The sequence below is a fragment of the Oryzias latipes genome, chromosome 12, assembly GCF_053564925.1.
Source record: "Oryzias latipes strain Hd-rR chromosome 12, Olatipes_Hd-rR_3.1".
Taxonomy (NCBI): Eukaryota; Metazoa; Chordata; class Actinopteri; order Beloniformes; family Adrianichthyidae; genus Oryzias; species Oryzias latipes.
Window position 1 is genome coordinate 32,800,323 of NC_136248.1, and position 15,648 is coordinate 32,815,970.

At 55.7% G+C, this 15,648-nt stretch overlaps 3 protein-coding genes across 4 annotated transcripts; all 3 read left to right on the forward strand.

Annotated features, from left to right (window-relative positions):
* Window positions 1-1,354: 1,354 nt before the first annotated feature.
* Window positions 1,355-3,410, forward strand: mocs2 (molybdenum cofactor synthesis 2). Its single transcript, XM_078956416.1, has 3 exons — window positions 1,355-1,499; window positions 3,051-3,175; window positions 3,284-3,410. The coding sequence occupies exons 1-3, from the start codon at window positions 1,488-1,490 to the stop codon at window positions 3,408-3,410; spliced, it is 264 nt and encodes an 87-aa protein (XP_078812542.1). The 5' UTR covers window positions 1,355-1,487.
* On the forward strand, window positions 3,384-4,738 carry LOC101172945 (molybdopterin synthase catalytic subunit). Its single transcript, XM_020699819.3, has 5 exons — window positions 3,384-3,414; window positions 3,494-3,604; window positions 3,789-3,945; window positions 4,009-4,132; window positions 4,207-4,738. The coding sequence occupies exons 2-5, from the start codon at window positions 3,496-3,498 to the stop codon at window positions 4,306-4,308; spliced, it is 492 nt and encodes a 163-aa protein (XP_020555478.1). The 5' UTR covers window positions 3,384-3,414; window positions 3,494-3,495; the 3' UTR covers window positions 4,309-4,738.
* ugcg (UDP-glucose ceramide glucosyltransferase) lies at window positions 4,542-15,648 on the forward strand. 2 transcript variants are annotated; one of them, XM_078956415.1, is made up of 10 exons: window positions 4,542-4,723; window positions 5,937-6,081; window positions 11,554-11,656; window positions 11,743-11,844; window positions 11,923-12,035; window positions 12,122-12,300; window positions 12,372-12,458; window positions 14,248-14,355; window positions 14,443-14,521; window positions 14,594-15,648. In XM_078956415.1, exons 1-10 carry the CDS (start codon window positions 4,542-4,544, stop codon window positions 14,762-14,764), a joined length of 1,269 nt encoding a protein of 422 aa, XP_078812541.1. In that variant the 3' UTR covers window positions 14,765-15,648. The 2 variants fall into 2 exon arrangements, with proteins under 2 accessions (XP_078812541.1, XP_004084487.1); XM_004084439.5 differs by lacking the exon at window positions 4,542-4,723 and adding an exon at window positions 5,128-5,508.

Sequence of the window (15,648 nt, forward strand, 5' to 3'; positions counted from 1 at the left end):
CGTGGGCCACGTATTCATCGTACTTTTATCTGTAACAGTCTGTAGTTGGACTAGACGGAAAAGAAAAGAAGGGAAGAAGAGAGAGGGATGCCGGGGGTAGGAGGGTGATTAAAGAAGAGGGGGGGTAGAACCGTGAAGCAGCATAAAGAAACAAGTTGCTGGATGTTTACAATCATTACAGTCAGGTTCAAAAGTAGTGTAAATCCGAAGGGGGCGGGGCCTGTCCACACACACACCTACAGTGGCTCCAGGGCCGCTGAGGCTGCATCAGTAGAGACCATCAACAAGTATGAATGAATGATGGACACATCATAAGCCATTTGAGCGTCCGGAAAAGCAGAAACATCCAGTCCATTATTGTTAAATCCCACAAACATACCTGTTGGCTCCAAAAATGCCCACAAACAAAACATGTCAGCATGTACACAACACAACTGATGTCCACACACACACACAGACGTGTGCATTGGGACCGACACGTGAAACATTTGTTCAAAGGTGAGACAGCACCTGTGCTCCAGTGGATCTTTATGTTCCTCTAAAGTGGATGATGGGATGTCCGGCCATCCCCACACCAAGACCCCCGCCGTAGCAGCAGCGGCAGCCAGGACCCCCCCCAACAACCGCCCGCAGGGCAATCACAGCGCCACGGGGGCCCCAACGCCAGATAGCCGGGAGGCACGGAGGGACAGAGAGAGCAGCCCCCCCACCACGCCGTCTTTCAGTACAACCTGTGCTCCCATCATCTGTGTTTGTTGAACCTCTGCAGTCATCAGTGAACACAGACAGGAAGTAGTACAAGTCGTTGTTTTATTGTGTAGACAACAATTAAATTAAGTAAAAGAATACACAATGACACAAAAATACAAACTTAAACAAAATGAGATTAAAATAAAACAAATCTAAAGCTGTGAATCATACTTTGATACAAAGGTCTACATCAGTCTTTGTCGATTCTGGTCCGATTCGTACCGGTTCTGGTACTCCAGGACTGTTCGTGGCGTCCATCGGGCCCACGCCGCCGCCCTATCTGGGACATTTCTGAAGTCCCCCCCCCCGACAATAGGACCACAGTCCAGTTCTCTGATACAGTCTATGCTGACCACGTGACGCCCAGAGAAAACTCCCAAGATGCACCACAGGCACATCACAATGACCGTGAAACCACAGCTGCTGAACTTTGATCTCAGCTTAAACAAGAGAAAACCAGAACCTGAACAGTTTCTGTAACTTCATCGCTTTGGCTCACAGTCCAAAGTTCTTCTGGTTCTCCTCCTTTCTGTTTCTCCTGGTGGGCGGGGCTTCTGCAGCGTCTGGTTCCATTGGCCAGAGGACTTTGAGTGACAGGTGAGGGACCCACGCGCCCTGCTGCGGTTCCTCCGGTCCAGCAGGCGGCACTGCAGCGGTGGACGAGCAAAAGCAGGAAGTGGTGCCGCGTGCGCGCGTGACGCTCGGTTCTCCGGTGCCGAGATAGCTGCAGTAACTTCATGACTGCGCAGGTGAGTGGAGGGTTTGACCCCTTGCATGCTGACGTCAGGCTTTGTGTCACACATGTGCCACACACTGCGCAGCCTTTGTGTCTGCGCATGTGTGGTTTCTGCACGTGTTTTGTGCTAGTCTGCTTTGTGTCTATGGTTGTGAGTCTTTTGTGAACTCCAGTGGATCACATGGTCTGGCCTGTGGGGCGTCACGTGGTCAGCATAGACTGTATCTGAGAACTGGACTGTGGCCCTATTGGGGGGGGGGGGGGGGGGGGTACAAATCGGACCAGAATCGACTAGGATGTAGACCCCCCCCCCCACACACACACACAGTTGCCCGCCTGTAACCTTTATGCTGTGCTTCACACCTGTTTGGTGTACAGTGATCCCTCGCTATAACGCGGTTTACTTTTCACGGTTTCGCTACTTCACGGATTTGCATTGTGCATTGTCTTCTGCATTCTGATTGGCTAAAAAGTCACTCCACTTCTTCTCTACCTGTGCGTCAATAAAGTTGCAGTTTAACATGTACACGTAGGTAAAACAGCTTCCCAAATTACAACAGATACGTGCAAATTCTCTTGCAATTTCGAGTTTCTCTATCCCCCATGGAAAAAAGAGCGACACCAACTGTCAATCACTGTGTTCTTCTCCCGAACAAACACAGCTGCGCCGCGGGCTTCAAAGGGAGAAAACACTGCAGAGCGGAGTCAGGATCAGCGGCTCTAGAGCAGTGAAATACACCTGAGTCACTATTTGTCTGACCTTACTTTGTATTTTTTTTTAAATCATTTTAAATTTTCTCCCGTTTAATCCAATTACTCTCGGGTCGCGGTGGGCGGGGCTAATCTCCGCGATTTGAAGCCTGATTAGTTATTATTTGACAGTACAGTACAGAAGATATTTGTTGAAAAACCTTTTCTAAAGTACTTTTATTTGTGAAACAAATGCCTGAGCCTGTAAAACGGTTTGTTCTTTCTTTTCAATGTATAATAGACTGTTTAATAGTATAATAATTGTTAAAAAAATAAAGGTTTCTACTTCACGGATTTTGCCTTTCACGGGTTCTTTTTGGAACGTAACCCCCGCGAAAAACAAGGGTTTACTGTAAAGCGAGTTCAGAAAGGAAACACAGGCAGAAGTCAGGATCCTGACAAGGTCACTATTGGAAAGAAAACCCGCAAAAAGACGACCAAGGTCCAAACCCAAACTAAAATCCAGAACCAGCAGGAGGCTGAGGACCAAGAGAGACGAGCCACCCAGCACCGCTCCAACTCTGACCCTCCTGCTCCTCGGCCAGCAGGTACCAATCAGGAACATTGGCCCCTCCTTCCAGGTGAGCAGAAGGACGGGGTGTGAAAAAGGTGCATGCCAGCAGCAAGATGAACACAGCCAATAGGCAAACAGATGATGACATCAGTGAGGATGAGGCGGATGAAAAGCAGGAAGCGTTCCCGTAAAACATCACCACGCGTGTTTCTAGACCCGAATGTTTTCCCGTCACGTTCCACGCTGCAGTCCACGCAGCCTCACGTGTGGCACTGAGCTCATACAGGTGTTTGTGTGCAGGTGAGCGTCATCTACTTTGGTCAGAGTGCCGAGCTGACTGGGCTGAAGGGGGAGGAGCTTGTTTCTGTTCCAACGCCCATCAGCAGCAGGGAACTGTGGGAGCTGCTGCAGCAGAGACATCCCCGGTACGAAACCCAGGAAGCAGCAGAACCTGACGGCGGCTGATCGGATTCTGACCGCTGCATGTGTGTGCGTGTGTGTGTGTGTGTGTGTGTGTGTGTGCGTGTGTGTAGGCTAGCAGTGCTGCGTGGTCACGTGGTCTTGGCGGTGGCTCAACAGTACATTCCCATTGCGGAGCAGCTGGTGGTTCTGAGGGACGGAGACGAGGTGGCCGTGGTTCCTCCGCTCAGCGGCGGGTAGGCAGGTATGTGCTTCAGTCAGTCGCTGCTCTCCATCCCAGCAGAGGAGACGGGTTCTCAGACGTTCTACCGGGTCGGTTGCAGGAATGTCCCAGCAGGAGGACGCGGTCAGGCTGAGCCGGGATCCTCTGTCCGTGCAGGAGGTGGTGGATGCTGTGAGCAGCTCCTCCTGTGGAGCCGTTTCCGTCTTCGTCGGTACGGATGGACGGGACTTTTAGCCGTGTTGGGTAGCGACTCCCTGGACGGGGGGGACGGGAGTGTTTGTGTTCCACTTCTATTTTGAGTGCTAAAGTGAGGAACAGCGGTGCGGGCCGTTACAGCGTGTTGGTGGGTCCGGTTCGGTTCCTCAGAACTCAGGAGTTTCACATCATCTGTGCAGGAACGACCCGGGAGGACGAGGTGGAGGGCAGGAGGGTGGTGGGACTGCACTACGAGGCGTACGAGTCCATGGTCCAATCAGAGTTCACCAAGCTCTGTGCTGAGCTGCGGGGGTGCTGGCCCAGCGTGAAGCACATCTGCGTCCACCACCGGCTGGGGTGAGCGCTCCGCCACTCCTCTGACCGGCAAACGCCAGACTTACCTGACAGGTTCCTCTTTAGGTGGGTGAAGGTGGGCGAGGCCAGCGTCGCCATGGCAGTTTCATCTCCGCACCGCCACGACGGCCAGCAGGCCATCCAGCACTGCATCAGCCAGCTGAAGGCCCGGATGCCCATATGGAAGAAGGTAGGAGCCGGCGGCGGTGGGACGGCCGAGCCGGTGGGACGGCCGAGCCCTCACCCCCTACCTGTGCTCCACAGGAGGTCTACAACACCCAGGAGGAGAGCTGGAAGGAGAACCTGGAGTGTCCGTGGTCCAGCACCGCCCAGCTGCTGACGGATGGATGTGACAAAGAAAACTGAAGCTTGTGATCCAACTGAAGGGGGCGCCAGTTAGCTGCTACCCGCAGAGCAACTGACTTCATTTAATCATTTGTTTTTCTTCCTGAAATAATCTGTTGTAATTGTTGAAGCGTCACCGTGTTCTCAGTCTGCAGGACGTCCTGCTTCCTGAAGGAACTCAGATTGTCCATGACGACCGCGGTCTCTGGTTCCTGATCCAGTTCAGTTTCGGTTGCTCAACCCCAGCAGGTGTTATGACACACACTGACAGGTGTGGCTGTTTACCACGAAGTCTGACGCACCTGAGCAAAGCAACCAGTTTCCACCGTTGTCACGTGACTCAACACAGCTGCACCTTCAGCAGCGGGAACTTCCCTGTTCTGAGCGACAATCGGCTCATCCAAATGATCAGAACTGGATCCACAGTAAATAAAGGGTATTTTCAGCTTTGTTTTTGATTTGTTTTTCGAGGCCAAACTTTATTCAATTTAATCATGTTTGAAAATTTGGGGATTTTCAGCTTAATGGAGGAAGTCACAGAGAAGAACTTTCAGAGCAGATGAGCAGTTTGAGGTGGAAGCACATCAGGATTATCTGGGTTCTGAAGGAGCAGAATGAAGACAAGGAGGCTGAATCCATGTAGACTTACAGTTACTCAATAAAAGCACGAAGAAAACATGTAGCAGTGAAGGAAGCAGTTAGATTCCTGGGGTTCTTTGCACTAAAGCTCATCCTAAACACCTTTGTACTAACGTTTAGAGGCACTAAGGCCGCCTGGTTTCATTTATCTTAGGCTGTTGGGAGGGGCTTTTATTTTGAAAGAGTCCGGAAGTGCCAGCCAGTGATGACTTCCTGTTTGATCACCGTCTTTCCCGGTTGGTCAGCTGATCGTGGGCCGGTCTGCTGACTGTCAAACGCCCGACCTCATCGCCGCTAAACCGCGCTCCCCCAGGCCGTCTGTGGCCCCCAGAGTTCCCGCTGCCGGAGCTCGAGGTCCAACCTACTTCCGGTACCGGCCCCGCCGGATTTCTGGCTCTTTCGTGACGGACTCTACAGAACCCCCCGGTGTCCTGCCCGACCACACACGGAGCCCGAACGAGCTGTGGCGGCCGTCCGCTGCGCCATGGCCCCGCTGGAGCTGGCCATGCAGGGCCTCGCCGTGTTCGGCCTCGTGCTCTTCCTCGTGCTCTGGCTCATGCACCTGATGTCCATCATTTACGTGTGAGTGCGCGCGCGCCGCCGCTTGAAGCTGTTCGCCCGCGGGGGGCCGAGCCGCTGATGCCCGCGCCTCTCTGGCTGAGTGCCCGGTCGGTGGGTTACCGCTAACCGGTGCACGTTAGCTCAACGGGAAGGGGCTAACTGACGTAAAGCTGACTGTTCGCGCGTACGTTAGTGCGGCTTAAGCTAGCAGCGGCTTCCCGGCTAACGCAGCGGCCGCGGCGGCCTTCCGCTCCAGAGACGTTTCTGTTCATTGATATTCAGGGAAGCTGTTGGTTCCGTCTGTCTGACTGCGCGCGCACGCGGGCGGAACTACCGGTCCCGGCTGCTCTTTCTGCGCGGGGGTGGAGGCAGCAGAGCCTTGTCCGAAGAACCGGGTTTTCACATAGACAGTGACCTGTTCTGATCCGGGTTCCTGGCCTCTGTTTCAGACGCCTACACCTTCACAAGAAGAGGTCAGAGGTCAAACAGCCGTTTGCTCAGCTGGCAGGAGTTTCTCTGCTGAAGCCTCTGAAGGGGGTCGACCCGAACCTGATCTCCAACCTGGAGACCTTCTTCACTCTGGATTACCCAAAGGTGAGAGAAACCCCGCGACAGTGGTACATCCCCCATGACAGACATGACCATCATCAGAGTCAGCACCCCCGTCCTCGGCTAACACAGGTGTGTGTGGGGGTGTGTCAGACAGGTGGGAGGTCCACCTCGGCTAACACAGGTGTGTGTGTGGGGGTGTGTCAGACAGGTGGGAGGTCCTCCTCGGCTAACACAGGTGTGTGTGGGGGCGTGTCAGACAGGTGGGAGGTCCTCCTCGGCTAACACAGGTGTGTGTGGGGGCGTCTCAGACAGGTGGGAGGTCCTCCTCGGCTAACACAGGTGTGTGTGGGGGCGTGTCAGACAGGTGGGAGGTCCTCCTCGGCTAACACAGGTGTGTGTGGGGGCGTCTCAGACAGGTGGGAGGTTGTCCTCGGTTAAAACAGGTGTGTGTGGGGGAGTGTCAGACAGGTGGGAGGTTGGGCTCGTCTAACACAGTTGTGTGTGGGGGCGTGTCAGACAGGTGGGAGGTTGTCCTCGGCTAACACAGGTGTGTGTGGGGGCGTCTCAGACAGGTGGGAGGTCCTCCTCGGCTAACACAGGTGTGTGTGGGGGTGTGTCAGACAGGTGGGAGGTTGTCCTCGGCTAACACAGGTGTGTGTGGGGGCGTCTCAGACAGGTGGGAGGTCCTCCTCGGCTAACACAAGTGTGTGTGGGGGCGTCTCAGACAGGTGGGAGGTCCTCCTCGGCTAACACAGGTGTGTGTGGGGGCGTCTCAGACAGGTGGGAGGTCCTCCTCGGCTAACACAGGTGTGTGTGGGGGTGTGTCAGACAGGTGGGAGGTCCACCTCGGCTAACACAGGTGTGTGTGTTGGGGTGTGTCAGACAGGTGGGAGGTCCACCTCGGCTAACACAGGTGTGTGTGGGGGCGTCTCAGACAGGTGGGAGGTCCTCCTCGGCTAACACAGGTGTGTTTGGGGGCGTCTCAGACAGGTGGGAGGTCCTCCTCAGCTAACACAGGTGTGTGTGGGGGCGTGTCAGACAGGTGGGAGGTTGTCCTCGGCTAACACAGGTGTGTGTGGGGGCGTCTCAGACAGGTGGGAGGTCCTCCTCGGCTAACACAGGTGTGTGTGGGGGTGTGTCAGACAGGTGGGAGGTCCACCTCGGCTAACACAGGTGTGTGTGGGGGTGTGTCAGACAGGTGGGAGGTCCACCTCGGCTAACACAGGTGTGTGTGGGGGCGTCTCAGACAGGTGGGAGATCCTCCTCGGCTAATACAGGTGTGTGTGGGGGCGTGTCAGACAGGTGGGAGGTCCTCCTCGGCTAACACAGGTGTGTGTGGGGGCGTCTCAGACAAGTGGGAGGTACTCCTCAGCTAACACAGGTATGTGTGGGGGCGTGTCAGACAGGTGGGAGGTCCTCCTCGGCTAACACAGGTGTGTGTGGGGGTGTGTCAGACAGGTGGGAGGTCCACCTCGGCTAACACAGGTGTGTGTGTGGGGGCGTGTCAGACAGGTGGGAGGTCCTCCTCGGCTAACACAGGTGTGTGTGGGGGCGTGTCAGACAGGTGGGAGGTCCTCCTCGGCTAACACAGGTGTGTGTGGGGGCGTCTCAGACAGGTGGGAGGTCCTCCTCGGCTAACACAGGTGTGTGTGGGGGCGTGTCAGACAGGTGGGAGGTCCTCCTCGGCTAACACAGGTGTGTGTGGGGGCGTGTCAGACAGGTGGGAGGTCCTCCTCGGCTAACACAGGTGTGTGTGGGGGCGTCTCAGACAGGTGGGAGGTTGTCCTCGGTTAAAACAGGTGTGTGTGGGGGAGTGTCAGACAGGTGGGAGGTCGTCCTCGGCTAACACAGGTGTGTGTGGGGGCGTCTCAGACAGGTGGGAGGTTGTCCTCGGCTAACACAGGTGTGTGTGGGGGTGTGTCAGACAGGTGGGAGGTTGTCCTCGGCTAACACAGGTGTGTGTGGGGGCGTCTCAGACAGGTGGGAGGTCCTCCTCGGCTAACACAGGTGTGTGTGGGGGCGTCTCAGACAGGTGGGAGGTCCTCCTCGGCTAACACAGGTGTGTGTGGGGGCGTCTCAGACAGGTGGGAGGTCCTCCTCGGCTAACACAGGTGTGTGTGGGGGTGTGTCAGACAGGTGGGAGGTCCACCTCGGCTAACACAGGTGTGTGTGTTGGGGTGTGTCAGACAGGTGGGAGGTCCACCTCGGCTAACACAGGTGTGTGTGGGGGCGTCTCAGACAGGTGGGAGGTCCTCCTCGGCTAACACAGGTGTGTTTGGGGGCGTCTCAGACAGGTGGGAGGTCCTCCTCAGCTAACACAGGTGTGTGTGGGGGCGTGTCAGACAGGTGGGAGGTTGTCCTCGGCTAACACAGGTGTGTGTGGGGGCGTCTCAGACAGGTGGGAGGTCCTCCTCGGCTAACACAGGTGTGTGTGGGGGTGTGTCAGACAGGTGGGAGGTCCACCTCGGCTAACACAGGTGTGTGTGGGGGTGTGTCAGACAGGTGGGAGGTCCACCTCGGCTAACACAGGTGTGTGTGGGGGCGTCTCAGACAGGTGGGAGATCCTCCTCGGCTAATACAGGTGTGTGTGGGGGCGTGTCAGACAGGTGGGAGGTCCTCCTCGGCTAACACAGGTGTGTGTGGGGGCGTCTCAGACAAGTGGGAGGTACTCCTCAGCTAACACAGGTATGTGTGGGGGCGTGTCAGACAGGTGGGAGGTCCTCCTCGGCTAACACAGGTGTGTGTGGGGGTGTGTCAGACAGGTGGGAGGTCCACCTCGGCTAACACAGGTGTGTGTGTGGGGGCGTGTCAGACAGGTGGGAGGTCCTCCTCGGCTAACACAGGTGTGTGTGGGGGCGTCTCAGACAGGTGGGAGGTCCTCCTCGGCTAACACAGGTGTGTGTGGGGGCGTGTCAGACAGGTGGGAGGTCCTCCTCGGCTAACACAGGTGTGTGTGGGGGCGTGTCAGACAGGTGGGAGGTCCTCCTCGGCTAACACAGGTGTGTGTGGGGGCGTCTCAGACAGGTGGGAGGTTGTCCTCGGTTAAAACAGGTGTGTGTGGGGGAGTGTCAGACAGGTGGGAGGTCGTCCTCGGCTAACACAGGTGTGTGTGGGGGCGTCTCAGACAGGTGGGAGGTTGTCCTCGGCTAACACAGGTGTGTGTGGGGGTGTGTCAGACAGGTGGGAGGTTGTCCTCGGCTAACACAGGTGTGTGTGGGGGCGTCTCAGACAGGTGGGAGGTCCTCCTCGGCTAACACAGGTCTGTGTGGGGGCGTCTCAGACAGGTGGGAGGTCCTCCTCGGCTAACACAGGTGTGTGTGGGGGCGTCTCAGACAGGTGGGAGGTCCTCCTCGGCTAACACAGGTGTGTGTGGGGGTGTGTCAGACAGGTGGGAGGTCCACCTCGGCTAACACAGGTGTGTGTGTGGGGGTGTGTCAGACAGGTGGGAGGTCCACCTCGGCTAACACAGGTGTGTGTGGGGGCGTCTCAGACAGGTGGGAGGTCCTCCTCGGTTAACACAGGTGTGTTTGGGGGCGTCTCAGACAGGTGGGAGGTCCTCCTCAGCTAACACAGGTGTGTGTGGGGGCGTGTCAGACAGGTGGGAGGTCGTCCTCGGCTAACACAGGTGTGTGTGGGGGCGTCTCAGACAGGTGGGAGGTCCTCCTCGGCTAACACAGGTATGTGTGGGGGCGTGTCAGACAGGTGGGAGGTCCTCCTCGGCTAACACAGGTGTGTGTGGGGGTGTGTCAGACAGGTGGGAGGTCCACCTCGGCTAACACAGGTGTGTGTGTGGGGGTGTGTCAGACAGGTGGGAGGTCCTCCTCGGCTAACACAGGTGTGTGTGGGGGCGTGTCAGACAGGTGGGAGGTCCTCCTCGGCTAACACAGGTGTGTGTGGGGGCGTCTCAGACAGGTGGGAGGTCCTCCTCGGCTAACACAGGTGTGTGTGGGGGCGTGTCAGACAGGTGGGAGGTCCTCCTCGGCTAACACAGGTGTGTGTGGGGGCGTCTCAGACAGGTGGGAGGTTGTCCTCGGTTAAAACAGGTGTGTGTGGGGGAGTGTCAGACAGGTGGGAGGTTGTCCTCGGCTAACACAGGTGTGTGTGGGGGCGTCTCAGACAGGTGGGAGGTCCTCCTCGGCTAACACAGGTGTGTGTGGGGGTGTGTCAGACAGGTGGGAGGTTGTCCTCGGCTAACACAGGTGTGTGTGGGGGCGTCTCAGACAGGTGGGAGGTTGTCCTCGGCTAACACAGGTGTGTGTGGGGGCGTCTCAGACAGGTGGGAGGTCCTCCTCGGCTAACACAGGTGTGTGTGGGGGCGTGTCAGACAGGTGGGAGGTTGTCCTCGGCTAACACAGGTGTGTGTGGGGGCGTGTCAGACAGGTGGGAGGTCCTCCTCAGCTAACACAGGTGTGTGTGGGGGCGTCTCAGACAGGTAGGAGGTCCTCCTCGGCTAACACAGGTGTGTGTGGAGGCGTGTCAGACAGGTGGGAGGTCCTCCTCGGCTAACACAGGTGTGTGTGGGGGAGTGTCAGACAGGTGGGAGGTCCTCCTCGGCTAACACAGGTGTGTGTGGGGGAGTGTCAGACAGGTGGGATGTTGTGCTCGGCTAACACAGGTGTGTGTGGGGGCGTGTAAGACAGGTGGGAGGTTGTGCTCGGCTAACACAGGTGTGTGTGGGGGCGTGTCAGACAGGTGGGAGGTTGTGCTCGGCTAACACAGGTGTGTGTGGGGGCGTGTCAGACAGGTGGGAGGTTGTGCTCGGCTAACACAGGTGTGTGTGGGGGCGTGTCAGACAGGTGGGAGGTCGTCCTCGGCTAACACAGGTGTGTGTGGGGGCGTGTCAGACAGGTGGGAGGTCCTCCTCGGCTAACACAGGTGTGTGTGGGGGCGTGTCAGACAGGTGGGAGGTCCTCCTCGGCTAACACAGGTGTGCGTGGGGGCGTCTCAGACAGGTGCGAGGTCCTCCTTGGCTAACACAGGTGTGCGTGGGGGCGTCTCAGACAGGTGGGAGGTCCTTCTCGGCTAACACAGGTGTGCGTGGGGGCGTCTCAGACAGGTGGGAGGTCCTCTTCGGCTAACACAGGTGTGTGTAGGGGCGTGTCAGACAGGTGGGAGGTTGTCCTCGGCTAACACAGGTGTGTGTGGGGGCGTGTCAGACAGGTGGGAGGTTGTCCTCGGCTAACACAGGTGTGTGTGGGGGCGTGTCAGACAGGTGGGAGGTTGTCCTCGGCTAACACAGGTGTGTGTGGGGGCGTGTCAGACAGGTGGGAGGTCCTCCTCGGCTAACACAGGTGTGTGTGGGGGCGTCTCAGACAGGTGGGAGGTCCTTCTCGGCTAACACAGGTGTGTGTGGGGGCGTGTCAGACAGGTGGGAGGTCCACCTCGGCTAACACAAGTGTGTGTGGGGGCGTCTCAGACAGGTGGGAGGTCCTTCTCGGCTGACACAGGTGTGTGTGGGGGAGTGTCAGACAGGTGGGAGGTTGTCCTCGGCTAACACAGGTGTGTGTTTTGCAGTACGAGATCCTGCTGTGCGTTCAGGACCAGGATGATCCAGCTGTAGACGTCTGTAAGAAGCTGCTGGGGAAGTACCCCAATGTGGACGCGCGCCTGTTCATCGGTGAGTGTTGCTAGACCTACCTTCTGTGCTGTTGCTCACCTGTGGCTGATGTTCAGAGGTAACTCCTGACGGTCTATTGTCTTCAGGAGGGAAGAAGGTTGGTATCAACCCAAAGATCAACAACCTGATGCCGGGTTACGAAGGTGCCAAGTACCAGCTGGTGTGGATCTGTGACAGCGGGATCCGAGGTGAGGCCCAGTGTCCGGGCATCAATGCTTTTGTCCCACCCTTCCTGTTTAAGCTGACGAGTGTTTGTGGGGGGGCAGTGAAACCTGACACCCTGACAGACCTGGCCAATCAGATGACGGAGAAAGTAGGGCTTGTCCACGGACTGCCATACGTTGCTGACCGTCAAGGCTTCGCCGCCACTCTTGAGCAGGCAAGGCGAACATCTTGTTTGTGTGTCCGTGTTCGGCCATCAAGCGCTTCTGCTGACAGGCCTCACCTGTGTTCACCTGTGTGCAGGTCTACTTCGGGACGTCCCACCCCCGCTCATACATCTCAGCCAATGTGACGGGGATCAAGTGTGTAACAGGAATGTCGTGCCTCATGAGGAAGGACGTGCTGGACCAGGCCGGCGGGCTGATCGCCTTCGCTCAGTACATCGCAGAGGATTACTTCATGGCCAAAGCTATCGCAGACAGGTTAGCACGTTAGCAGTGCTGCATCGGGGCTCCGCCTCCGTTCAGGTGGTCATTCAATGTTTTATTCTCAGAGGCTGGAAGTTCTCCATGGCGACACAGGTGGCGCTGCAGAACTCTGGCTCATACTCCATCGGTCAGTTCCAGTCACGTATGATCAGGTGAGTGTCTGCGTCAGTCCAGCCCCAGGTGACCTCGAGGACGGCGCTTCTTCTGAAAACATGTCTTATGGTCATCTGGTGGTCGTTAGCTGCTCAGCTTTGATGGATGACGCGCAGGCGTCCATTTCTGATGGTGGTTCTGTCCAAACTGTATGTCGAGTATGAAAATGGAGTGCTCAGTGATTATGAGCCGAACCGATTATTACAGTGTCCCCCCTGTATGCGGGGGAGGTAGGGACACCCGTGAATGTGGAGAACCGTCCCACCGGCTCGGCCGTCCCACCGAAACGTTTAATAAAGAACAGCGGACTCCCTTTTAATTCAGATCACTAGACTGTACCACAGAGAACTGGAGTCTGTCTGGGCCTTAAAACCTTCATCGGTTCAGTGCCAGAGGCCATCTTCTTCCAGAACAATGTCCTCCATCATTCATTCATCTGGATGATAATTATTCTCCGCGGTTATCTTCCTCGGCGTTTCAGGAGATTTTCCGGCTGTTTATTAGTCAGCTGATTCTGCTGGAGCACAGACGTCGGTTATAGCGGTTCAGGAACCTCTGGATCCAGTTTTAGCAGCCGGCGAGGAAGCCGACACGCCCGCAAGGAAGCCGACCGGCCGGCGAGGAAGCCGACAGGCCGGCGAGGAAGCCGACAGGCCGGCGGGGAAGCCGACACGCCGGCGTGCTCTTCTTCTCCGCTCCCCCTTCAGAAATTCGTGCAGCACCTCCTTCAGACGCAAAAATCATCCAAGCGTCTTGTTTCCTGAGCTTTTGTGATGAACCGAAGGAGTCTTGTGACTGAAGAAAGAATCGTACTTCAGAATTTCTAACCACTCTTTTTATTTTTGTATTCTTGTTGGTGTCCTTGTCCCGGCTGAACCCAGTTATAGGTGGGGTTCTGGTGTTGGTCGGTAGAAGGTCCATGATGGCTGCGTCTCTGTTCTGCTGTCAAATCGACCGCCTTCTTTCTGGATTTAGAGTTTCGAATGTTCTCCATCATAACCGGGGCCATCCAGCTCACCGGTATCGGGACATTGTTAGCATGATCTAAATTAGCATTAGCTGCGTTAGCCTTTGATCAGGGTCTGATTTGTAGTAGGGATGTTGGGAAATCCGGCCCGATGTTATAGTGTCTGACTCGATGGAATCACTGATCGGCTATTTACTTTTATTATTTGATCAGCGCTGCATCGTTTAAGTTTGTTGTTTGAAATAAACAGAAGTCTGCGCGTCACGACCTGATCCCCACATTTTACTGTCAGGGTTCTGAGTTTTCCTTGATAAAGAGAAGAACCACAGGAGATGAGAACGTTAGCTAGACTGCAGGAGGAGAACCGCTCTGTGACAGCAGGAACAGAGCGGTTCTCCTCCTGCAGTGGATCCAGTCTGGTTTCATTGGTGGTTGATAACATAAAACATAAACAGGAGGAAAGTAGGAAAGATTTCACCGATTCAGGCTTCACGGCTCAAAAAGTATTTTCAACGCAAACAACCACCTACAGAATCCTTTAACAGGAAGAAAAAGAACGGCACTCATTTCAGGGACGTCAGGAAACTTTCTGTCCTAGAACGTCTTCTCCTGCTGTAGACACGAGAACACGCTAAAGGCGTGTTGTCTTTCCCCGCCGCTCTGCTCACGACGTTTCAGTTATGACATCAAACTTCCAGTTCTGCTGCAGTGAAACGCGGGAACCGTCTCCACGTGTTCACCTGGTTTACCTTTGTGAACGAGGCCCGAGAACAGCAGCCGAAGCTCAGGCCCAAACCGGTTCTGATCCAAACTGTGTGCAGGTGGACCAAGCTGAGGATCAACATGCTGCCTGGAACCGTGCTGGAGCCCGTCTCCGAGTGCTTCCTCGCCAGCCTCATCATCGGCTGGGCCGCCCATCATGTCTTCAGGTATGTCCAATCACAGAGCAGCTGCTGGGCGGGGCCTGTCAGTCGGCCTGTGACAGCAGGTTAATGTCAACGTGTCCCCCCCTGCAGGTGGGACATGATGGTCTTCTTCATGTGTCACTGCCTAGCCTGGTTCATCGCCGACTACATCCAGCTGACCGGAGTGCAGGTACGGTGTCTTTTATTTTGAAATCAGGAGCAGGTGTGTAAAAGCATGACTCACTGATGACATCATCTGTAGGGCGGCCCCCTGAATTTCTCCAAGTTGGACTTCGCTGTGGCCTGGTTCATCCGGGAGTCCATGGCCGTGCAGATCTTCCTGTCGGCTCTGTGGGACCCCACCATCAGCTGGAGGACGGGCCGGTACCGGCTGCGCTGCGGCGGCACCGCCGAGGAGATCCTGGACGTGTAGCTGCTCCGGCGGCGTACCGCTGCTCCGGCGTACCGCCGTCCTGCAGGAACAGGCTGGTTTCTTTTGTCGAGGAAAACCAAAGGAGTGAGTGCGAGCATGAGTCTGTGTTTTTTACCTATTTATATTTCTTTTGGTGCTATGAAAAAAACAGCAGGCCACACCCACTGATGATGCAGGACCACTGTCAATCAATCAAGACAGAGCCCCCCCCCCTGTCAGGATTTCTGCTTTTGGCCTCTTCATGACGTTTTATTATTTATTTTTTTTAAGGAAACTATGTTACAAGTACTAAGTCGGTACTGAAACCAGTCCAGTCGTCACGATCATGACAAAGGCTGTAGGGGTTAAAGGTCAGGAGGCCTTTAACTAAAAAAGAGATGGTGTGGTCCGACTGCACGGGTGTCTGTTCTGTCCTGAACGAGGACCGTTTTGAAGGTCCACAGCGCCGAAGTGATGAAATGCGATCCTGTAATTGGCGCCTCCATGTTTCTGCCCAACTAAACCAAGCGGGCCTCTGTGCGGGAACCAGAACCTTTGTTTGGGTCGGACTCTGCATCTGTGTTCTGATAAAAAGGTCAAAACATTTCAGAAGAAACACACCGGACCAAACCAGGCACACATTTGTCTGCAGCTCCACCACATTTGTGTTTGGGTGTCCTGAGCGCACCTGAGCGCACCTGTGCGCATGCTAGCTTGTAGCTCTTAGCGTAGCCTCTGAGGGTTTGGGTGATGACATCATCATGGTGTCAGATGAACTCTCTCTGCTGTTGTCCAATCAGATTGTAGCATTGCTGTTTGTGTGTTTTTTAAATAAATATTTGCTGTAATCTGGAAAAAAAAAAAGTCACAGCTGAGGAACAATAAAGTTTTACCTTTTGAAAACA

What these genes read in the sequence shown, in the direction of transcription:
- mocs2 (XM_078956416.1), top strand. An exon ending in CTGCAGCAGAGACATCCCCG is followed by an intron (nt 3,176 to 3,283) that starts GTACGAAACCCA and finishes GCGTGTGTGTAG; the next exon opens with GCTAGCAGTGCTGCGTGGTC.
- LOC101172945 (XM_020699819.3), top strand. Translation starts at nt 3,496, where the DNA reads ATGTCCCAGCAGGAGGACGCGGTCAGGCTGAGCCGGGATCCTCTGTCC. An exon ending in AGCCGTTTCCGTCTTCGTCG is followed by an intron (nt 3,605 to 3,788) that starts GTACGGATGGAC and finishes TCATCTGTGCAG; the next exon opens with GAACGACCCGGGAGGACGAG. An exon ending in GGATGCCCATATGGAAGAAG is followed by an intron (nt 4,133 to 4,206) that starts GTAGGAGCCGGC and finishes TGTGCTCCACAG; the next exon opens with GAGGTCTACAACACCCAGGA.
- ugcg (XM_078956415.1), top strand. Translation starts at nt 4,542, where the DNA reads ATGACACACACTGACAGGTGTGGCTGTTTACCACGAAGTCTGACGCAC. An exon ending in TCGCCGCCACTCTTGAGCAG is followed by an intron (nt 12,036 to 12,121) that starts GCAAGGCGAACA and finishes ACCTGTGTGCAG; the next exon opens with GTCTACTTCGGGACGTCCCA. An exon ending in TCCAGCTGACCGGAGTGCAG is followed by an intron (nt 14,522 to 14,593) that starts GTACGGTGTCTT and finishes CATCATCTGTAG; the next exon opens with GGCGGCCCCCTGAATTTCTC.